This window comes from Acipenser ruthenus, chromosome 9 (assembly GCF_902713425.1).
Source record: "Acipenser ruthenus chromosome 9, fAciRut3.2 maternal haplotype, whole genome shotgun sequence".
NCBI classification, from domain to species: Eukaryota; Metazoa; Chordata; class Actinopteri; order Acipenseriformes; family Acipenseridae; genus Acipenser; species Acipenser ruthenus.
In genome coordinates, this window is record NC_081197.1 from 12,313,661 (window position 1) to 12,338,815 (window position 25,155).

At 37.7% G+C, this 25,155-nt stretch overlaps 2 protein-coding genes across 4 annotated transcripts in view; both read right to left on the minus strand.

Moving 5' to 3' along the window:
• The window catches only part of LOC117405425 (guanylate cyclase soluble subunit alpha-2), a 40,365-nt gene extending 29,200 nt beyond the window's left edge, over positions 1-11,165 (minus strand). The window contains exons 1-4 of one of the 2 annotated variants that reach the window (XM_059031154.1): positions 10,507-10,615; positions 8,942-9,234; positions 6,089-6,150; positions 1,550-1,671 (exon numbers count right to left, since the gene is read on the minus strand). In XM_059031154.1, the coding sequence (XP_058887137.1) occupies positions 1,550-1,671; positions 6,089-6,150; positions 8,942-8,992 (235 nt within the window). In that variant the 5' untranslated portion in view covers positions 8,993-9,234; positions 10,507-10,615. Of the gene's footprint in view, positions 1-1,549; positions 1,672-6,088; positions 6,151-8,941; positions 9,235-10,506 lie in introns of both variants that reach the window. The other variant, XM_059031153.1, reaches the window with a different exon arrangement.
• An 11,378-nt stretch (positions 11,166-22,543) lies between these two features.
• Positions 22,544-25,155, minus strand: part of LOC117973038 (CWF19-like protein 2) — a 53,039-nt gene continuing 50,427 nt past the window's right edge. For both annotated transcript variants that reach the window (XM_059031156.1, XM_059031155.1), the window contains 2 exons: positions 24,369-24,470; positions 22,544-23,338 (listed from right to left, as the gene is read on the minus strand). In XM_059031156.1, the coding sequence (XP_058887139.1) occupies positions 23,198-23,338; positions 24,369-24,470 (243 nt within the window). In that variant the 3' untranslated portion in view covers positions 22,544-23,197. The remainder of the gene's footprint in view (positions 23,339-24,368; positions 24,471-25,155) is intronic.

Genomic DNA, 25,155 nt, shown 5'->3' on the forward strand with positions numbered 1-25,155 from the left:
CTGTCTAAATGTTTATTAGAGTATATATTTTTAAATACTGGTAGTAAATCTGCAATAGGCTACCCTACTTGTCCACATTTTCCACTACATCATCATCATCATCATCATCATCATCATCATGATAATATTATTATTATTATTATTATTATTATTATTATTATTATTATTATTATTATTATGAACAATAATAATAATAATAATAATAATAATAATAATAATAATAATAATAATAATAATAATAATAAATACCTGAATCTAAATTCCACAGGGACAGTGCAAGGCTCTCGTCAGTAGAATGTCGTTATATTTTTTGCTATTTTTGACCTGTATAACCATAGCCCATAAGTGTTCAACATATTCCTCAGTAGATGCTAATCCACCCGGGCACTTTTGTAACTTTCTGGAACTTTATTCTGCAAGTCTTGCAGAAAGCTGATGTTAAGCCCATATTTGTCTTTCTGAACAAATTCGTGGAACCAACTGTTTTTTGTTTTGTTTTCATGTTTTTGATCTTGTGAAACAAATCCTACCCTATGAATTAGGTTTAAGAGATTTTACTTCAACTCTGTACACAATCGCTTAATCCTGGTTCTGAGGTTGGTAGCCTGCAACCATAACAGGAGAACACTGGCACGAATTCCCAGTTATGTTCATTTAATACATTCTGGGGTAAGTACTCATGATAGATGGTTTTTAAGGCCAGTGTAACACGAACTGCATCTTATTTTACTGCTAAGGGACAGGAAAGTCTAAGCTTAAAGCATCCGATCACCAACCATGAAAATAACAAAAGCGTAAAGGTTAAAAGAAATATCTTTCCATGCTATATCTTTCCTTTCCTTGCGTATGTATTTATTTATTTGCAAACAGCTGTCATTTTAGGAGTCACCTGCAAATGGCAATAATTTGAAATGTTGAATTAAAAAAACATACTGAATGAAGAGGTCTCTAAACCCCTCGTACTGCATGCTTATTATTATTATTATTATTATTATTATTATTATTATTTGTTGTATTTGGTCCAAGAAGCCTGCCAGGGCTACTTTCATAAGATCTCAGTTGTTAATAAAGAATTGCTTGGTACGACCTTTATAGTAGAAAGTTGCGCAAGGTTACGTCACAAACAGGATCTTCACTGCTGAAGTCTCGTGAACATATGGTGCAGCTATCAAACTTGTAGCCATGCAAAAAAAAAACTTAAATTTGAGCCAGTTTGTGTGGCTCTATATATATATATATATATATATATATATATATATATATATATATATATATATATATATATTATATATATATATAAGAATGTGAGGTGCACTGCAGATATCTTGCCTCTGTTCAGCAATGCTTATCTTTTCTGCTTGTGCATGCAATAGGTGACACTGGGTAAAGATTACAATCAAGAAGTCATTTTCAATAAAAATGAATCAATATAGCCTGGAGTTACTCCTGCTTAATGAAATGTCTTTCGTGGTTGATGTTCAACATGCTATCATTAGCTACATGAGGACAAGGTGTGTGCGAATCAGAAAGACAAAAGAAAACATAATACCAAGTAAAGTGGCTGTGCATTGCAGAATTCCTGAGATATCTTCCACTTCGTCCTTGGTAGAGTGGTCCAAGTAAGGACATTGATTGGGAGCGCTGCGCTGATCCTTTTCATCCTCATCACACCTGCAAAAGAAAATCAACGAGTGTCCCTAGAAAGGTGCAATGATGGGGTTTTTTGCTTTGTTTTGTTTTTTTAGAAGGACCCACATAAAAATGAAATGTACAGTATCTCAAATAGGCTGCACATGTATTTGATACCTCTGTGCGGTACACGGTTATGAACCCACCTGCTACAACCCAATTAGCAGCCAGTTGCCACCTGCTGCAACCCAATTAGCAGCCAGTTGATAAAAAAGACACTCAGCAGCCAAGCAGCAGAGGAAGAAATAAGTAAAACAGTAACCAACATAAAAAAGGTACTGCATTAACTCCCCTGGCACAGCTTTATCCAAAATCTAAGCTTTTAGTTTTATGGAAAAGTACTGTAGATCACCATGACCTACAAAAGTGTGGCATACATATAACCAGACAGGCTCCTCCATATCATATAACCAGACAGGCTCCTCCATATCATATAACCAGACAGGCTCCTCCATATCATATAACCAGACAGGTTCCTCCATATCATATAACCAGACAGGCTCCTCCATATCATATAACCAGACAGGCTCCTCCATATCATATAACCAGACAGGCTCCTCCATATCATATAACCAGACAGGCTCCTCCATATCATATAACCAGACAGGCTCCTCCATATCATATAACCAGACAGGCTCCTCCATATCATATAACCAGACAGGCTCCTCCATATCATATAACCAGACAGGCTCCTCCATATCATATAACCAGACAGGCTCCTCCATATCATATAACCAGACAGGCTCCTCCATATCATATAACCAGACAGGCTCCTCCATATCATATAACCAGACAGGCTCCTCCATATCATATAACCAGACAGGCTCCTCCATATCATATAACCAGACAGGCTCCTCCATATCATATAACCAGACAGGCTCCTCCATATCCTATAACCAGACAGGTTCCTCCATATCATATAACCAGACAGGCTCCTCCATATCATATAACCAGACAGGCTCCTCCATATCCTATAACCAGACAGGTTCCTCCATATCATATAACCAGACAGGCTCCTCCATATCATATAACCAGACAGGTTCCTCCATATCATATAACCAGACAGGTTCCTCCATATCATATAACCAGACAGGCTCCTCCATATCATATAACCAGACAGGCTCCTCCATATCATATAACCAGACAGGCTCCTCCATATCATATAACCAGACAGGTTCCTCCATATCATATAACCAGACAGGCTCCTCCATATCATATAACCAGACAGGTTCCTCCATATCATATAACCAGACAGGCTCCTCCATATCATATAACCAGACAGGCTCCTCCATATCATATAACCAGACAGGCTCCTCCATATCATATAACCAGACAGGCTCCTCCATATCATATAACCAGACAGGCTCCTCCATATCATATAACCAGACAGGCTCCTCCATATCATATAACCAGACAGGCTCCTCCATATCATATAACCAGACAGGCTCCTCCATATCATATAACCAGACAGGTTCCTCCATATCATATAACCAGACAGGCTCCTCCATATCATATAACCAGACAGGCTCCTCCATATCATATAACCAGACAGGCTCCTCCATATCATATAACCAGACAGGCTCCTCCATATCATATAACCAGACAGGCTCCTCCATATCATATAACCAGACAGGCTCCTCCATATCCTATAACCAGACAGGTTCCTCCATATCATATAACCAGACAGGCTCCTCCATATCATATAACCAGACAGGTTCCTCCATATCATATAACCAGACAGGCTCCTCCATATCATATAACCAGACAGGCTCCTCCATATCATATAACCAGACAGGCTCCTCCATATCATATAACCAGACAGTCTCCTCCATATCCTATAACCAGACAGGCTCCTCCATATCCCTAGAAAAACATTTGATCACAATAGGACAAGCAGTTCTCTAGATATTAAAATACTGTAAAGTGGGAGTCCCCGAGTGGCTCATCCAGTTAAAGTGCTGCCACTGGGAGCGCAGGATGAGTCACACAGCTTGGACGGCGCCAGTTCACGTCCGGGCTGTGCAGGGGACCCTGAAGGGGGCATCACTTTGGCACTGTCGCTCCTAGGGGTGGGGGATGGGAAACCAGCAGGGACTCCTTCTCCTCATCGTGGAACAGGGAACCCTACTGGCCAGACACTGAGCACATTCAGAGTGGATAAAAAGCAGGGCTGATCTCTGTTTTCCAATGGGGGATAATTATTATAGCCAAATAACATATTTTTGTGCATATTATTCATCCACATGCTGATGCGCTGGGGAGACCGCACTGTGGTTGATCCCCCGAGCTAGCTTTGCAGCCGTTGTGTGTGCTGATGCGCCAGGGAGGCAAATAAGCTGATCCCTGGAGCCAGCCATCAACACCAGACAGAAGGATATCTACATCATCATATGGAAGGAAACACAAATGGATGGAGACACAGATGGATCACATTAGTTTACAGTAAAGCTACGTCTTAGTTGGTGCTAATCTTGGCGAGAGCAGAGTTCAAATCAGCATGAAGTTTTAACATCTACTCTCGTGTAATGGAAATCAAATCTGGAAAAGTTTTTAAGTGTGGTCACAGCATTGCTGAAATTGTTTTTTAAAATGAATGGTACCGTATAAAAGATATTCACTTATAAAGGTAAGCAACAGAATCTTAACGGAGAAGTGTAGTTAGGATATTCAGATGATCCTACACTCTTACAAAAGTATGTCAGGGTTTAAGACCTCACTCTACATTTAGTCGGAAATGTGAGTTCTCAGCAAGGTCACATATAAAAACTGTCAATTTTAGTCTGGACATTTAACAGCATATCTCTGAAAATCCACACAAATGCATTGATGTCAAAAGGCTTGATTCAGGATAGACTGTAAATATCAAGTCCCTTCAGAAATACGCCAAAGGAAACAAATCTGTTTTTTAGTAGAAACAAACATTAATCTCTATCGGGTGCAGAGCAAATGCTGGAGAATCACATACAGAGTGATGATGAGAGTTTAGAGCTTGGAGCCAACAAGCCTGTTTCTATACCCCAGCTCAGGTCCTTCTTGCCCCTGTCAATGTATTATGACCTTTAAGCTGTTAGGAGCATGTAACACAAATTAGGCTATTGTCCTTTCCTTAAAAGTAGCTACTTCTTCTTATTCATTAAATTTATTGTATTTCATCAAACAAAACATACATAGTAAACAGTTTTACAGAATATCAAGCTGTAGTGGAATATACAATATACTGTATTTAAACACATTATCATTTTTTAATTGTTTAATGGGGTGTGTTATATGGTGTCCTTTATCTGTTGTATTGGAATAAGTTCAAGTCTGCCCTGGTGGGAGTATGTTCTGTTTTTTGTTTTTTTAATTTATTTAAACAATCTATTTTTTATTAAAACAAAATCATTCTTTAGATAAACAGTTAAGGTTTGTGAATAAGAGTCCAATGTTAGGTTTACATAGGCACTCAAAAGCACTGGAGAAAAATTAACAACATAGTTCTCTTGTGTAAAATCGTTTTATGTTATATTTTTTAGCATTTATGATTTATCCCTCAAGAAAGAGTGAATATGTTTTTTTTTAAAAACACAAATTAGATAGACAATATTTGTTTTGTGGGTTTTATTTTCCATAAATGAGGTTGCTTTTTATTCACACATCATTGCCTATTGGTCCATGTGCAAAAAAATAATATACCATTGTATTTGGTTATAAGAATCTTAGGGTTTTTTTGGCCCTGCTATATAGGAAACATATTTTACACATATCACATATCTATGATATTAATGTTTAGAATGTATTTAACATATTATTAAGAGTCATTTGAAAATATATTTCAGTGATATAATACTGTATCCAGCTACATTTCTGGGACCAAAGCAGATTTCCATGAACTAAAACAAAAAAGCTTTTTCTTTCAGAAAATGAATTTCCACAACTTCCAGTACTGACTCACAAATGATAAAGCAGTGGCCATTATGCATAGGGACTTCTATCAGAAATACTTGAGTTGATAGCTATACAAACACACAGCTGACCTGAACAAGTGCAGCTGATTTCAATATCCATTTTTCCACTACTCGACACAGGACAGCAGTGTGGCATAGTGGTTAGGGCTCTGGACTCTTGACCAGAGGGTCATTGGTTCAATCCCAGGTGGGGGACATTGCTGCTGTACCCTTGAGCAAGGTACTTTACCTAGATTGCTCCAGTAAGAACCCAACTGTATAAATGGGTAATTGTATGTAAAAATAATGTGATATCTTGTAACAATTGTAAGTTGCCCTGGATAAGGGCATCTGCTAATAAATAATAATAATAATCATGGCTTTGAATTAATTACATTTGATGAGTATTTTAGCAGCACCTTGAAAACATACTACGAAATACAATGATATTAATATGAAAAGGGTTATCTTACCGGATAACTTGATTCTTGTAGTACTGCAAAGTTCTTTGGAGGGCTTGTTGTATGGTTTGTGCCTAAATTTAAGATAAGAAAAGCTTAATTAAAAACTTTAGTAGACTATTATATTACTACTACTATGACTACTACTACTACTACTACTACTACTACTACTGCTACTACTACTACTACTAATAATAATAATAATAATAATAATAATAATAATAATAATAATAATAGTATTATTAGTATTACTGGCCCAGTTTAATTACATCATTTGTTCCACTAAATTTCCATTACCTGCACAAAAGATATTGACCTATCCATTAGCATACAGTGCCTTCATAGGACCCAGATGATATTCCAGGTTGATTTACATAAACTCTGTGTTGTTTCTTGACTTACAGTATTGACTACTAGTTCTTTGCATTCCAGCATTTAAGAACAACCCCCCCCCCCCCCCCGCTTCCTAGACGATATCTTATAAATCCTTTCCATCACTCCAATACACTGCGATACCTAAGAGAAGCCTATTTTCCCACAAGCTTCCAGTATGTTCCGTGAAGCAGCCATCCTGGTCCAAGCCAAACACAGGACAACTGTCTGGTAGTCGCGATTCCTTACTCAACCCATGGTGCTATGCATTGCCAGCGAAACAGTGCGTTTCCTAGCAGCGAGACATGTTGAATGGTTGAATGGCATCATGAATGAACACAATACAAGTAACATTAAATCCCATCCTATTAAAATATATCTTCAAAAATTGAACTACATGACCAAAATAAAAGATAAAAAATTGACTTTGCTGATCAAGCACAATGTATTTAAATCTTTGTTCAGGGACTGTATGAACACTGCAGCTGTAATGTATACTGTTGCTATTAGATACAGCCAATTAATAAACAGGCGTTAATAAAACAGGGGCCTAAGCCTGTTTATCTAGTACTGTATGTTCAAAGAGAAACTGAATTACCTTTTTAGAGTGGGGGGTGAGCAAGACGTGGTAGAGACATATGTTGTGTTAAAAGTTCTGAATTAAGTGGTGCAGTTTGTTCATGGACTAGGCTTTTTGCCCTTCAGGTGTGGATTAGAATGTGAGTTGAACAGTGAAATGAGCCTAAACTACAGGAGAGTGAGCCACTAAACCAACACACAACCTCAGCATTACTCCTAAACATTAGCTATGGGTGGCACGTTGTAACTTACTTTATCATAAGAACCTAAATGTTTTCACTTTTTTTATTTAACCTGGTAAGACCAACAGATGACAGGTTCTCTTTTAAAGTGGTGGCCTGGGCAACAGGGAGAAGTATGAATTAGTCAGGGTTTGAAGTCTCATCCAAAGTATTTTTAGACTGTGTCACTTCTTTCAAAGGCTTTAACCCCAGAATGTAAATAGCACATTTCTCTCTACAGAATTGTGGTACTGCATGCTTTGATAAAAATTAATTGAAATCAAGTCAAAAATGCACTTTAGAAGCCAATTCATTTACATTTAATTACACTAACCACTTTCAGCAGTCTTAAGATTGAATCTACTGGAAATACAGATGGATTATTTTACCATTAATATGCCACACACAAATGATGTACTGTTTGCTGGTTTAAGTGCATTTAAATAGATATGATTCTCATCTGGTTTATCTTAGTGTTTTATAAAAACATTTCTGAAGGTTATTGAAGGGTCAGTTCTGCAAACCTACAGAGGATCTCTGTCACTGTCTCCAAAGCAAAGAAGGGTTCTGTTTGTTTTTTTTAACCAATGTTTTTTCAAAGCCTGTTTGTAAAAATATAATCAATAATAGTAAATGTTATTTTGTTTATAAAAGCAGACTTTTAAAGTCCATACTTTTTACATTTCTTTTGAAGCTGAATAAAATAAATGGTATTATTATTATTGTTGTAAAAATAATACAAACACCATAAAGCACATTAAACTGGGGGATATAAACATCTCATACGATATTGTGAATAATAATATTTTCAAACATTTTTTTCACTGGCTAATGAAAAATGAACAGATTAAACTTTAACATACAATCATCATAATGGTTCTATGTGAGTGCATATACATTACTAATTAACCTTCAGAATTTTACAGCAAAAAGTGTCACTCATCACTAATGAACACACAGCAATTAAATTCTTATCTTCAGCCACAATTTTTTAAAATATTTATCGTCTTTAAAAGCATGATTCATATTTAACATTATATTACAATACAGCCACAGAACAAAATGACAAGTTAACTTGAAGAGCGGTACACTTGACAATATACTTTACTGTAATAATCAGTATGTCTAATAGATATTAGAGGAATTATAAAAGCATGCAAGACTCTTACAAAGTGTTCTTGTCCTACAGTAAAATAGCTGTACTCTGGTATTGGGCAGCAGTGTGGAGTAGTGGTTAGGGCTCTGGACTCTGGACCGGAGGGTTGTGGGTTCAATCCCCAGTGGGGGACACTGCTGTTGTACCCTTGAGCAAGGTACTTTACCTAGATTGCATACCTAGATGTAAAATAATGTGATATCTGTATAATGTGAAATAATGTATAATGTGATATCTTGTAACAATTGTAAGTCGCCCTGGATAAGGGCGTCTGCTAAGAAATAAATCATAATAATAATAATAATAATAATATTTCTGCTGTATTTAAGAACCCAGCTCAGGAATGCCACATATTGTCCAAATCATAAATCTGGGTATCAACTGGTTTACCAAAGAAACCCTGCTTTTATACTTAACCATATTGATATTTTCGGATGAGTTAAGTAAAACAGAAAAAGGTGTGGCTGGCTCATGTGTCATAATTCACGAATATGACGTTTCTACAGGGGTTTAACAGCGCTAATAACACGTATGTACCTCATCTCGCCTGCAGGGGTCAGCGTTTCCTGTTACAGCCTCCGGAGACATTTTCTGGGCAACATTCAATGAGCTTCTGAATCACAGCATCAAATGTAACTGGGTACGACCTGGCTACCTATTCCCAAGCACGTGTCAAAAAAATCAGACTAGCTTGGACCAGTGTTTATTATCAATTAGCTTTTCACTCGTAGAGGAAAGTGTTACCCGCCAAAGAAGTGCTTCAGGTATGGCTGGTCATTATGTAAATCATGTGTCTTTTAAAGCACATAGGGCATTTTTCTATAGACAACCTGTGAAACAAACAAACAAAAAACTAATAACAGATTCCTTAAAACAATTTCGAATGAGTTTACATCAACCAGGGTCCAAGACATCCAATCTAAGGACTGGGGACTGGGGGTCAAGGAGACCTAGGGAAAACTTAAAAATAAATATACCTATACACAGTTAGGGTTCAGACTGATTGTAGTTTATGATATGCAATAATTTAGGTGTTGGGTGTTAAAGTGTGTATCTATTGTATTTTTCTGCTATATTTAATTTTTTGCATGGTCTAATACAAAAAGGTATATAAAAAACCCTTACACTTGCAGTGTCCACATCTATGTTAATCTTCAGAGTGAAATAACACATTGAAGCTTATAGTGCAGACTGCACCACAAAACGACATGCACAGGCCCAGAACCTAATGGCTGGGGTGTTCCCTCAGGTTGACGTTATTGAGGTGTTCATACAGTGCATACTTTTCTGCAGAAGTTCAAATAGCAACTGTCAGCACTGGCTGGCTGTTGTCGCTCATCTTTTACATAAATCACTAAAAAAAAAAAAAAAAAAAATCTATTTTTTTGGTCGTAGTGATGCAACAGTTTTGAGAAGAATCAATATAACCACCGCGCAGTGAAATTATAACGATTATGTAAAACAAGATTTGCAGAATAACATGAATGTCAATTTAGTGTATATATGCATCAAATTTTTATTGCTCTTATTAGTTATTTAAATTAAAGGTACCTGATATAAAAAATACAGTACTTTGACAAAATACATGGTAAATAGATAACACACGAACACAAACACACACACACACTCACACACACACACACACACACTTCATTACGACCATTCATGCCATGATGGCTTGCATAAATACATATTTTACTACCTACGATTCCAAGCCCACGTTTTTTAATTATAATAATATGTGGTGAGGTCGTGTAGTCCCCGAACGAGACAAAATCGTACAATCAGCTAAATAACCAATGAAAATAATTGCTCAAGTAACAAAGGATATGCAAAGTACATGTTTGATTGAGGTCTTTCATGGGAGCATGCAACCTGCTTGCAAAAATACTTAAGGAACATCTCGATGTGAATTACTTTACAAACTTGAAAACACACAACAACCAGCCTTTGGGGATTGTCTTTGTATTGAGTTGTGGGTTAACCAATTCGAATACACTGAGTAAACTATAGGCTAGATACATAGGCGTAACAATAAATATATCGCACCTATCTAAAGTAAAATGACTTATTTATTCAAGTTTAGGTTGTATTTTCTTTACCGTTGGCGAGGTGAGTTTCCTTATGCTATTCCCCAATGAATCCAGGTTAACTCGTCTCGTCCGCGGTGCCCTTTTTATTTCGACATCTTCAAATGGGCATGAAAGTGACCCAGAGGGGCTCTTTCCGTTCCAAAATACCCTCGAGAAGGGACATTCGACATCGTCGGGGCTCTCCGGATAATCTGATCCCAATGAACTGAACGATTCCGATGAGATCTTCCTCGAAGACATTCTGGGCAGCCAAAAGGATTCATTAGATTTCAAATTGAAGTGGATGAATTCAGTGACGGGTAAATGGCAAAAAAATCCTCTGGGTTACACTTATATAAGGAGATGCCAGGGTAACGTTCATTTGGGCTGGACAGAGAGAGACAGACAGCAGGGACGGTATACACCGCGCTCCCGTTGCCGAGCATTTGAACCCTAAACCTTTTTTTTTCTCCTCTGTCATCTAATAATAATAACAATCACGTGTTTTCAGTGTCTCTCCTTTCTGTGTCACTTATTTCAAATAAAGCCAGGATACAATTCATTTTTCAAATGCTGCTTCTCTTTCCTGATGTGAATCCATAAAATATATATATATATAAAAAAAAAAACAGTCTGCTGCTGCTGTGAGAGATAGGCTACTACAACCAAGAATACGAACTCTTCCACTAAGCTATGTCAGCCTTACCGCTTTAGTATCTCCCTCTTCCAATCAGTGAAACATCCCCCACCCCCTTTTACCTCAGAAAATATGGTCATTCTGCGAGTGAGTCGTGTTGCTATGTAGGGTGTATTGGATTTCAAAGGATATATATATGAATGAAAATGTAAAGTGGTATATTAAAAATTGTTAAAGTAACAAAGTAACAAAGGTTTATTTATCGAAACGGCAGACAACATAAAAAAATAAAATAAATAAGGAGAAAAAAAAACAAAAAAAAACACAATCAGTCATAAAACATAAACAAAAAACCCAGCAGGCGCAGGTGTCAGTCAGCAATGAGTTGACTACGGCAAAAGCAACCACGTTAGACATTCTGGTCTTGATAATTTTCCCATATAAGTATTGTCTGATTTTTTATTTGAATGTATATTTTATTAGTTATAGAAGAGTTGTCTTTTGCAAAAGTTAGTGCTGAAAGTTTCAACAACTTTTGGTTGAACTGTTTTTTGTCTCTTTTGAAACAGGCTTTTGAACTCTCGATTAGGCATTGTTTTCTCTATGCGTCTTTAACGAGTCAGCTATTACCAACACTTCGACATCCGAGCTGCAAGATGCATTTTGAACATATTCTAGCATGTCGTTATCAGATGCAGTGTTTCTGTGATGCTTCAAGAATATTATTATAAGAGATGGAAGGAGAAGAATACATGCGCACAATACCCCGAGATGAGCCTGTAAAAGTCAAATATTGAAATTTCTGTAATGTCAAATTTCAATAACAACTAATAAGGTAAAAACAAAACAAAACTTAATACAGTACATTATTTTATTATGTGATGTTAAATGGTACTTGCACACACTCTGATTCTCTTTGATGCATGTACGAGGTATATCTGTATATAAAAAAATGGATCAGATAAATCCTTTAACCTGAAAAATACGTATTTATGTATTTGACCTTTTTCTGCTTGATGAAAGAATCTCCGTTCTGGTACCCTCTGCATGGTATCTTAATACAGGAAGCCCAAAGGAATAGCAAGGTGTCAGGTTTGAAAGTTGTAGAAATCAAATAACTACACACTGCGAAGAAGTTAGTGAACAAACAGCACGATCAGCACTAACACGTCTACTACATATTTTTAATAACTAAAACTGTTTTTTTTTTTTTTTTTTGTTTCGCTAATACAATTTAGCACGTATTGGCAACTTTAATACATGTAGTTACACAAATCGTTAGGTTACGGGTGTAACCCAGGTTCCCTGAAAGAGAAGACGACCACCAACCAATACTTCTGGGATATGCCTGCCACAGGCATTTACTGAGCATTTTATGTCAGAGCTGCCGATAGTCATCTCTGGGGAATGATGTCCACTGGTCGCGTCTACCGAGGGAATAAGTAGTCACTCTGTGGAGCTCACTCCTTTTGCATGGTTACATCCGTAACCTAACCCCACTTTAGGGAAGAAAGTGGGGTTCACGCCTAATGATACCTGGTTCCATCATTCCGAATACTCATAGACGCACTGTGCACTGACAGGAGCATGTAGCTCACTAATCCACCCTGCGGAGGTGAAGGCCCTGTGAAAATCGCAGACATTTTCGTTAAAATTCATGGTAGTGTCACAAGTAAAGTATCGTATTTCACGGAATGTGCACGGAAATATGTTATAAATTACGCGTACAGATTATTATTATTTTAAACAGCAAATATACAGATAAATGCACTGACATCAAAATTGACAAATAGTTGTGACACGGTGTTGTAATTAACAGCCTGTAGGTAAAGTGTATCTGCAAGGACAGCTTTCTGTTCTAGTATGTCAGGTGCATGTTCACTATTTAGGTCGTGCAAAACAAATACAGGAGGCGTGCTGCATACCCAGGCACTGTACACAGAGTAGGTGTTTGTCTTGTGGAGGGAGGATCCTCCCACAGGATGCAAGGGTGGAATTTGGAAATCTCTTGACGTGCTGGGGCGAAGCTTCGAGGCGCGGAGCGTCCACTCACCGAGGGAGCCAAAGCACTAAGGCACTGAGGCTCTGAAGCACTGAAGGCAGCAAGGGCAGCGATGCAGGGACACGGAGGGTGTTGAAGCACTGAGGCACAGGGGCTCTGAGGCACCGAGGGCACTGGGGCAGCGATGCAGGGACACGGAGGGTGTTGAAGCACTGAGGCACAGAGGCTCTGAGGCACCGAGGGCACTGGGGCACCGATGCAGGGACACGGAGGGTGTTGAAGCACTGAGGCACAGAGGTCCTGAGGCACCGAGGGCACTGGGGCACCGATGCAGGGACACGGAGGGTGTTGAAGCACTGAGGCACAGAGGTCCTGAGGCACCGAGGGCACTGGGGCACCGATGCAGGGACACGGAGGGTGTTGAAGCACTGAGGCACAGAGGTCCTGAGGCACCGAGGGCACTGGGGCAGCGATGCAGGGACACGGAGGGTGTTGAAGCACTGAGGCACAGGGGCTCTGAGGCACCGAGGGCACCGATGCAGAGCACATGTAAGCATTGAGGGCTGAAAACCCAGAGGCTTTTGTCTGGACTACATGTCCTTGCATGACCGGGCAGTGTGTAGCTTGCAGCGGGGTGGAGCACAGTCTACAGAAGTCAGGAGGGTGAACTGTAAATTTTTTTTATTTATTTTTTTAAGTGGGCTGAGACAAGCCAAGCCGGCGACGTCAACTCAACAGCAGAGCTGGGTCCCGGTGGAGGAATATACATACACACACACACACACAAGAAGGAGCTGTGGGGGTAGAAAAGTCACCGGGGAAATCTCATGTTTGGTCGACGCACCGGGTGGGCGGGCGGGCCGAGACAATCCAGCAGAGAACCAGGGCCTGGTGGAGGAATCACGTGTCTCTTTTTTTTTTTAAAGCTGTAAATAGCAGAGGAATAAACACAAAACAGCAAGCGCTGTAAGGTTAGAAAAGCAGACTACAATTGCAAGCGATGTAGCTGTTGAAAAAAGAAATAAATAAAACGTGGCGCAGTTGTGCTGTGTTTATAGCTCAGTCTTCAGAAGCTGAGTTTCTGATTCCGGTGAAGTGGCGAGCCGACTTCCAGCAATAATTGCAGGGGAACTCCAGAAAAACTCGAGTGAGAGCTCTTTTAACAGACGCAATCACAGCAACTGGACAGGTTAGTTATACCTACCTTCACTTACCTGATTTGAGAAGAAAAAGAGGAAGTGAGCTCCGCGGAGTGACCACTTATTTCCTCGGTAGGCGGGACTGAGGACGTCACTCCCCGGAGGGGCCTATCGGCAGCTCTGACATAAAATGCTTAGTAAATGCCTGACCTGTGGCAGGCATATCCCGAAAGTATTGGTTGGTGGTCGTCTTCAAATTGAAAGGGAAAAACGAACACGAAACACGAAATGTATTTGCTTACGATTGTAAGTCACCCTGGATAAGGGCTTCTGCTAATAAATAAATAATAATAATAATAATTCACTGAACTCCTAGTTAAAAAATACAGTTACAGGTATTTGTTATTCTTTTACATGTTTTTCATTTTTTAAGAGGTAGATACCTGTAATATACCTAGTAATATTCTTTATCTGTCAGATCTATGACCCCCATCATTAAAACTAACTTACCACAGGGAGATGCAGCTTTTGTAGAATACAGAATGCATGGATATTGCATATGAAATTAATTAGTCAAGCGAGGGACACTCCATTTACACATGTGGCAAGAGTTTCTTATTCTTGTCTCATGCCTGTACATGATAAATCATAAATGAAACTACACAATGACTGAGAGAGTGGTGAAAATGTTAGTGTATTATACTAAAGATAATGGTTAGGATGGCTTAAATAGAAATGAATCATGTCAAGATCACAATATAAATGATTTCAGGATCTCGACATGGTTGAGATCCTGAGATAGTGTATCTTGTGAGCTCGACATGACATATTCCTATTTTCTTTATTTCCACTGGCCTTAATGAGACACCATAAATGGTAGATATGATGCTTACACCTTTGAAAAACAATGCCTATTTGACAGTGCAATAGCTTATTATTTTTCTGTCATAAAAGACAAGTGGCACTTCATTTACTGAGCTATAAATGAAGAGTGCTTGATACAAGTCTGCTGGGGGGGAGGCTATTTTTTTTTTACTTTTACAAAATGCAGTCTGCTAATTCCCTTCTTAAGAAAGGTGCAGAGAAAACGTCAGTGTAACTGAGTGGGCCATTTATTAAAACAGAAGCTTGCAGCGATATGTCATTCAGATTTCTTCAGAAGACGGCTTACTGATTAATCACCTGCGTCATGTTGATACAAATATAAAAACATTTGGGAATTTAAAAAACAAATTAGTAACACAGTCGACAGTAACCTTAACTACAGGCGACAATGGCAGAAAGTGCTCTCATATAGAATCATTAGGGGTTCCATATTAAGCACTGAATATGGGATCCTATTGGAGCAAATTCCTTAAGTCTTTAAAACCTCTCATATTAAAGTGTCTAGTAGCTGAATATCAAATGCAGCTATTTTTTGTAAAGCAGTCATTTCACTTATGCACAAATGCGGTGTATTCCAAACCTCCATAGACATTTCATGGCTACCTCAGACCACTGGTGAACACAAGTTCAATAATGAGTGGAGATATTAAGAGGCGTGAGAAATACTGCAGTTGCTGACATTTTTCTTAAGAAGCTCTCATGATGTTGGTTAGGGTAAAGAAGCTTTTTTTATATTAGGTAATGAGTAACAGAAAAGTGTTTTCACATGTCATAGTATACAATACCTCTTTTGTGCAGTAGAGATCACAATATCGCCATAGGTCTTTATTGGGATTATTAATAGTTGGCCAACAATGAAATTGCCGTTCAGAAATATAGTTTACTGCAATCATTCACTGTGTATAGAGTTACAGTACACACAGGCATGCCAACAAATTGTCATCAATAGTTCTCCTGCAGTAATTACAGCTTGTACATGCTCAGTTCACTGATCTCTTCAGAAACACTGGATCAATGATTGCAGTGATTTACAATGTAATGTTACACTCCTAAAATGTAGTCAAGGAGGATAATCACCAAGTATGGTGTTACTGACAGTTACAATGATCATGCTGTCAATGCTATGCAAATAGGTATGTCAGGGTTTAAAATGCCATGTCATTACACAATTAAATAATTAAATTACATGTACAGACATTACATTTCAAACAAAATTGTGTAATAATTAAAAACATATCAATACATCAACGAGTCTTGGTAGATAGCGATTCTCAGAAAATATGTAATTCACATGGTTAATTACATCAAACAAAGTTGTAATCAAAATAAGCCTATTTCTGATTTATAGATTTATATATATATATATATATATATATATATATATATATATATATATATATATATATATATATATATATATATATATATATATATATATATATATATATATATATATATATATATATATTAGAGGCTGTGTGGTCCAGTGGTTAAAGAAAAGGGCTTGTAACCAGGAGGTCCCCGGTTCAAATCCCACCTCAGCCACTGACTCATTGTGTGACCCTGAGCAAGTCACTTAACCTCCTTGTGCTCCGTCTTTTGGGTGAGACGTAGTTGTAAGTGACTCTGCTGCTGATGCATAGTTCACACACCCTAGTCTCTGTAAGTCGCCTTGGATAAAGGCGTCTGCTAAATAAACAAATAATAATAATAACAGAGCGAGAGAGAATGTATGATATCACTGTTACTTCTGCAAGGCCTATACTATCGAGTGGTGTTAGTGTTAAGGCCTTTCATAATAAGTGCCAGCAAATGTCCAGTCTATTATCTACTTCTCCTTACAAATAACTGTACCAGGTATTATTATTAATTTCTTTGCAGACCCCCTTATCCAGGGCGACTTACAATTGTTACAAGATATCACATTATACATTATTTCACATTATACAGATATCACATTATTTTTACATACAATTACCCATTTATACAGTTGGGTTTTTACTGGAGCAATCTAGGTAAAGTACCTTGCTCAAGGGTACAACAGTAGTGTCCCCCACTGGGGATTGAACCCACAACCCTCTGGTCAGGAGTCCAGAGCCCTAACCACTACTCCACACTGCTGCCGCACTGCTACAGGTAGTCGGTCTCTGTTAAGATTGCTTCACCCAGTATCATGGCAGCAGATAAACGGGTCAATCTGATTGATCTAAACAGCAAATACAGCCACGAAGGTCATTAAGAAAAGGTTAAGCAAAATAAACATGAAACATAGCATTTCTGTGTAAAATATGTAAACAGCAGGGAGTAAACAGCAGGGAGTATCCTATTTCAGGATGACAGTACTTAGATATGCCACCATTTAGATCACTTAAGTAGAACCCCGTTTTCATTCCTGGCTTGCTATATGCAATGTTCAAATCCATTGATCAAGAGCAGTCAGGTGTAAATGGTTTGAACAGGCACGCACACCTCTTTGACCTGACTAATTACTGGATCTCAATCCAGTGAGGCATCAGAGGATGACTTGACTGAAGTCTGTGGTCAAGGTGACCACATTTCTTGGCAGGCCAGAAATGTTCCAATAATATTATTGTTTTAGTTCTCTATCCCCAGGCTTTGCTTCTGTGATGCCTTGTTTTTCATGCCAGTTTGAGAGTTCCTGGGAAACTTCCAGTTCCATGTCTTTATTTAATCAACTGCATGTGACTCAACTGAAGCAACACTAATTCTGTACCTTACATGTAGAGACACCAGTCCTGCAGTTGGTTTGATTGATTGTACTGTAAATTTTGCAAAGCTGAGGGGGATAAAGAGGAACAGATGTATTTTTTAACAGTAAATTAGTAAGTAAAGAGGTTTGGAAAACTTGAATTATTTTGTTGGCACTCAAAGCACACTTAATTTTTCTCTCTTTGCTTTTATATAATACTACTAGTAGGGTCTATAGAACAAAGACATCAGACATTTGGTGCATCAATAATTCTGGTTCTCAAAGCATCTATCAAAAGGAGGAAAAAACTTCTGTTTTGTTGCCATGTTTGTTTTCTGTCTGACATTAGCGCTAATATGATTGGCAGAAGCTCCTTGTATTGGGATTGGCTGCTCTCATGATCAGTACCCAATAAGAGGGATGAACAGAACTCTCAAATTCCAATTCCCAGGGTGTTAGTGAACGCTCCTATTGAATCACAGATCTGTAGAGTACTAGTAGAAGTGCTTCTACATAAAGCTGCAGTGTCTCACAATCATCTTCAGTGTTAAACTAAAACACTTATTGGTTCCCACTTCAGTTTAGCCCATAGGTTGTGACAGAATTCCAGTGGACAGCGCACATATCCATTGCTCTTCAGCCTATTGATTCACCATCACTGCCCCCAGCTGAAAATAATAAGCCAGTTACCAAAAGATGATGTTCAACATTCAGACTGTATGACCTATTTTTTCTCCACTTAATCGAATACAAAAAAAGAGTAATAGGCTGTAGTGTTTGCATGCCTCTCCAGAGAAATAGCTTGTGATCTCGAGGAATAGCAGCATTATAAAAAATATGGCTATACTGAACCGTACTTTAGGCACTAAAATCATAAATAGATACAAAGTCTATTGAACATATTAAAATAGCCTACAAAGAGAGGAGCTGGAGTGTGGATACTGTTTGCTATTTAAAAAAAACACCTCCAACCTTGTTTGTGCAGGCAAAGCTGCATTATTACACTGAATGAGGTTGTGAAGGCTGTGTATTATTGTAGGTGACATTGTCATAAGCTTGAAAGGGAGCTATTCGTGTGAGCCTATTAGAAAGCAAATTATATTACTGTTTCTATTTCTGCATCGTTTATTGACTATGCTAGCCTTGGTTATAGCTCTAATGTACTGTATAAAGCAAATAATACTAAACACAGACCTTTTCATCTAGGTTTCTACAGTATATACGTACCTTCCTTTGAGTTTGCCTTAAAGTGGTTGTAGGTAACAACATGTTCACTCACTATATGTGTCTTGAATGCAGTTTTGAAAAAAAACATGTTCTAGTATCCTCGGGGTCAAATCATTTTACCTGCTGCAAAGGAGTCATTATGGAAGCTACTGGTTGGATACCAGCAGGAAAAAAGGCCCAGAAGGGGTGGGGGCAGCTTCACTCTCAGGTGCAAGACCAGGATAGTGCAACACTCTCTGAAAGCAAGGCTTGCAAAAAGATTTCTTAAACAAAGTGTAGAACCAGATCTCACATCTTCATGTTTGCTAAAACAAAGGTTTCTTTCAGAACAACTGCGTTTCATAAAACCATATTTCACCTTAAAACGCTTTCAATAAATACGTATTGAATACTACGCAGAAAAACTCACAACTGTATTTCTTTTCAGCATGCTGGTAATGCAATTATGGCCAACAGTGTCACTTGATATCATTTCTCAGGTTTAAAAGATGCATTCAATAACTGTTTAAATTAAATTCACTTGAGGAAGGACACAATTCAATTAGATTTTATTTACTGTCACATACATATTTAAACATAGCAGTTGTTAGTTTATCTATCATTCACCTGTTAGAATCTCGTAACAAAAATGGAAGCTTTTTTTAGAAGGGGCAGTTATTTTATCCGTAGACAAGACAGACTGCCAGCCTTTGAATTACGTACATGAAACACTGATTTGCACCAAGGTTAAAAGTGATAACCAGGGGCTGGTGGCATAAAACACCCTGGGTATTAAGTTTAACACTTAAGGATACATTTTCCCTTAACTACGGTTTTGACTTAATTGTGTTAAACGCAAGGAACATTTAAGGGGAAAACTAATGGCAAATTTATTTAACTTGAGGTGTTTCATGCAACTGGCCACAGAGCTTTAACTCTTAACAAATAACATTATCACTGGTCCTCTTGTCAATGTGATTGTTTGAGTTTTACTTATGCATATGCAGAAGTAAACTACTACGGGATAACATTTTTAACAGTATAAATCTAGGAATGATGTGTATATCAATAATTTACTTGTTGCTAGTTGCAACTACTATACTGTAAGTTGTCTTATTGGTTTTATACCAAGAAAATGTTGTATTCCTTTCAGAAAATGTGCCTTTCCCCTTTTGCTTAATAGTGGTTTGTATATTTTATCCCTGTATATATCCACCTTGTCATGTGCTGTCTGATTTGAAGTCACTTTTCATGCTAACTATATTGGTGTTAAGGGGTCAAGACATTGGGGTCTATACAATTTATCTAAACTTTGATGTATTTAAATTCTGTCACTGAGATAATTAAATCTACATACCAAGATTATTAAAATAAGAATCTGAAAGTCTTTGTAGTTCATTTTTGTCTGTGAAGTAAAACCCCAGAATACAAAGGATGGCGGAATGTATATCCATCACAGTTTAGACTGAATAAACCCCACTGGATGCATTGAGGACATCCTGATGTTTGCATTTGTAAGGTCTGTTTTTGCTGTATAAAAAGTAGCCTTAATAAGTACTATCAAGTGTTTTGTATGAACAAGTGTTCTGGTGAAAAAAAACACAGTATTAAAACAAGAAAATATATATCTTAATACCAGAACTGCATTTTAAGGTCCACTTGTCCAATTATATAAATAGTAAGTAAATAACTAGCACCGTGATATAGTATTACAGTACACCCATTAAAACTGAGACATAAAATAATAACATGCCTTAATTGCAGGCTGATATTTTGCATGTTCATTTCCCATTTGGCATGATAAAAATCTATGTGGGGAAGCTCATAATTACCACTGTCTGTTGAATCTGATCTGCAGATAGATGACTTCACTTTCCAGATCTGTCAACCTGGCACCTTTATTAAGCACTACACATACCACAAACAGACCATATCCCAGTTAAGAGGTTTATCAAGTGTATGGAATATCAGAAGCTTTGAAACATATTGGTTGAATTGACAACTTTAATTGTGTCTTGATTGGATTAAACTTGAGGGAAAGAGTGGGTAACTGCTGAAACCTGGTGAACAAGCCAGTTGTTAACGTTACCTAATTTACATGAAGCATCTCTCTCAACAAAAAACACCAGAGAAACTGGATATGGCTGCTGCTGCCTAATTTTGTTTTTGCACAGGAACAAAAGGTTCAGGCATGGTTTAGGACCAATTATAGCACATCTTATATATACACATCTTATCATTTGTGAAACTTGTAGAGATTAGGATGAACTAGGGAAAGCAATTTGTTGGGTAATCCTTTTCCATGTTTCTGATTGAATGTTTAATTACCACAATGGGCACAAGGGGGCTATCAAGACATCTTCAGACAAAACAAAAACAGAAATATTGGGAAATCAGCATTACTAAAAACAATGAACGTTCCAAAAATGGCCAACTGAGAAGAGATCAGCCATACAATGTTTTGAGGGTAAATCCCCCCCCCCCCCCCCCCCCCCCCCCCAATCATCATCATGATGTTACGAGTAGTTCCTGTTGCTATAAAAGGGATGGGGCAACATTTTCCAGATTCGTTGAACTCATGTTTACTTAAAAGTGGCTGCTGCACTTAATGAGGATCATTAAGAAAAGCAGAACAATCTTAATAGACCTTGGAAACGGCTCATTTAATAGCTGCATCGCTGATGAGCTGCTGCTTTGTATTATAATGATGCCTTCAAGTGAAAGATGGAAAACTTTCATGTTAAATAAACTACGGCTTCTAAATGAGTCTTTTTTCTAATTTTATTTAAAGCTACTCTCATGCCAGATAGATAACCCACAGTCTAGACATGATAGGATATGGGAACAAGCAGACTTTTTAAAGCTACTTTTTACATACATATATAAACAAACTACAGGGGAAAGTGAAAGGGACTGTATATGGAACCCTGAATATTATGTAGTTTATGCCCTAAGGCGAGATGGGTATTGAAATAACTGGAAAGAGGAAAATGTCGTCAGCCATTTAAATAGGGAGAGCAAGACTACCTTTCCCAGAATGTCTCTGTGGTCAGAAAAAAAACAGGCAGTAGAAACACAGTTTCCTCATGAGACACACCTGTCTGTAATCAAGCAGGCATGTATATAAAGACGGGTGTTACGATTCATAGGTTGTCTGTGTGAAGGCTGAGACCTGTGCATAGACCCGGTGACTACTGAAAAGGTTTGAAATATACGTATATGTTCTTTGTAACATTGTTTTGTTGAATCAGAAAACGGCTTAGCTGTCGGATTAATAAATGTGTACACAATAACTCTCTTGATTTTGCATCAAATCTTCATTGTGTTATTAACTCCTAGCCACCTATACAAGTTTCCTGTTAAATTTGATCATAATCTTTTACTTACTGTGCGCTTATTATGAGGACCCTCTGCATGTGCCTGCACTGGTTATATGAACAGCAGGTGTTGATGAAGGTGCAGATATTAGAAAAAATAATAAGACGACATTTAACCAATTTCAGTTTTAGAAAAATTACCAATGGCAATTAAAATGAAAGATTAAAAAGAAGTCATCAGTTTACTTACAAAATAACTCACAAAAGGTAATTTAAAAGAAATGCAAAACATCCATTAAAAGCAAACCTGGCTGTCATTCAGGACATTGAACACTTGTGTTCCTATAACCACAGCTTTCAAGTGTTGCTCAGGTGAGGTTGCTTAAATAACTCGAAAAAGAAAGCTGGGCAATAGTGGACCAGAAAGAGAAAATAATACATGCAAACCACAAGTAATATTCTTTAAGGGCTTTTGAAATCGTAGGTAGAACTACATTCTCCATAATGAAAACGTTATTATTCGTTCTTAATTGAAACTCATGAAATACACTTTACAGTAGTACTAAAAGGAAACTGAAAAATCACAGGTATGAAGAAGAACCATGGAGTGACTAGCATTTGTTTTCAGAGCTTACATATTGTCATATAACTTTTTCAAAATCCTGTAGTAACGCAATTTAGCAAACCTCAGTGAATCAGGTTTTGAATACATGGTTCTTTATCCTACAGTAAGATATATTTAAGACACTTTCAAAACATTTGCAATAGATAACTAAATGACCTTTAAAAAGGACAATAATATCTGGTTCTGCTTCCCTGAAGACATTAATCTTGATTTTTAGTGCAGTCAAAAGGCTTCCACCATTGGGCAAACTGCAGGACTTTCTTCCGCTGGTCATCAAAATTTTCTCGGAAGGGTTTTCTCCAACATCTTGGTTCCAGGTCAAGCATACCGCCAATTATTTCCTACCAAAGACAAGAAAAAGAAAAAATCCCCCAAAACAAGGAGCAATACATCTGTGGTTAACTCAATGTCTCCTTAAATGCTCAGTGAAATAGTTATAAAAAAAAATAAAAAAAGGTTGATTCCTACACCACATGATTATAGCATTTTCTCAGGGAGACACAACACCTTTGGCAGAAGGTTGGGGGACTGTTGCACATTTTTGCAACATGGGGTCTCACATTGGGAAGACTGGCACATAGACAAATCAAGTTGGGAAGACTGGCACAGAGACTAATCAAGATATATTTTCCAGCAGGCAATCATAAGCACTTAGAAGCACTAGACTAAGTGCACTGAACTAAAGGGGAGGTTAGGTCAGAAGGGAATTAAAGTAATTTTGTTCTATCAACTCTGCTTTGGTGTATAGGGTTTTGAGTATCCTGAATACCCCTCTTAATGCAACTTTTACTGTCATCTATTATGGTCCAATTACTCTTTTTAGACCGCAAAATATACACCGACAACAGCTCATGTTTTTTGTCGATCCAAGCTTATTCCTAGCTAAACTGGATCAAATACACCAAATAACATACAGAAAAACTTAGGAAAAACCAAATCTTATTTTGTCTTTGTTCCTATCGTTTCAAACTTTAGCAGCATTGTTAAGTGAACAGTAATTTCCAGCAGAGCTCAAAAATGCAAGTGGCTTGACATTGCTACACAGATCTTTACTTGTATTTCTCCTTTTCCTTTAGCTGTGGCACTTAGCACTGATATCCTCATGTTAATAATGATGGGCTGTCTGATTTTTTTAAATGCCAATGTGTTTGTGTTTAAAAAAAAAAAAAAGACTTCAAAAAGGGAATAAACCAGTTAATTTACTAACTTGTATTACTGTACTAAGAGATGCTCAACAGTAAGAAGCAAACAATATCGTTTGTCTGTACAAATCCACGTTTTTTACAGGTCATTTGAGCTCTCTCATTGTCATGTCTGTAGGCAATTCTTTCAAACGGTCACAGTTGTAACTGTTGTTTTAGTCATGAATACCTTGCCAAAATAATGAGGGAACTTGTGCTCGTTTTCAATCACATGAGCGTATCCTCCTTGAAGCCCGAAATCCACAGAGAAATAGGGAAGTCCTTTAGGAACCTGAAAGAAAGACAACATTGCATGCAGTCACAATACGTTTCTGCATCCGCCAAAAAACAGTCAATCCATTCTCAGTTAACAAAAGCCTCACTCCTTGCCCATTTGAATAATGTCATTGTTTCTTTCAAAAGAAAGCAGAATGTCAATGTGTGTATCTTACTCCCATGTAGGCAGTTTAATTTGTGGCTATGCAAATAAATTTCAAAATCAAGCCAGTAGTCCAGGACAATTGTGTAATATATGGATGCACTTTTTGTAAATTAAAAGTATCAGCTTTTTAGTACCTACGGATAATACTGTCAGGTTCTCAGCTGATTTAATAAAGAGCTCACTGTACATGTGCTAGAGTAGCGGTGCTGTGGATATGCAATCTGGTATTAAAGCGATGGAGAACACCCCTTGACTTCTACATCATTAGCACTACTTACTGTTGCTACTTGCAGTGTATCAAGTACTCCTGCAAATATATATTTTTAAAATAAATTACCCATGTTTATATTCCACAAAGCCTGGATCGTTAATCAACAGCGATGCAATTTCGCTTGACTAATTCCACAGTTGATTTAATGATGCAGGACCATGGCTGGCATATTGTTATCGTCTTAAAAAGAAAGCTGCAGCAAAAAGTGAAAAGGCTTCATGAAAGTAAGGGGTGTATGCCAGCGCATTAAGCCTTTTACCTTCA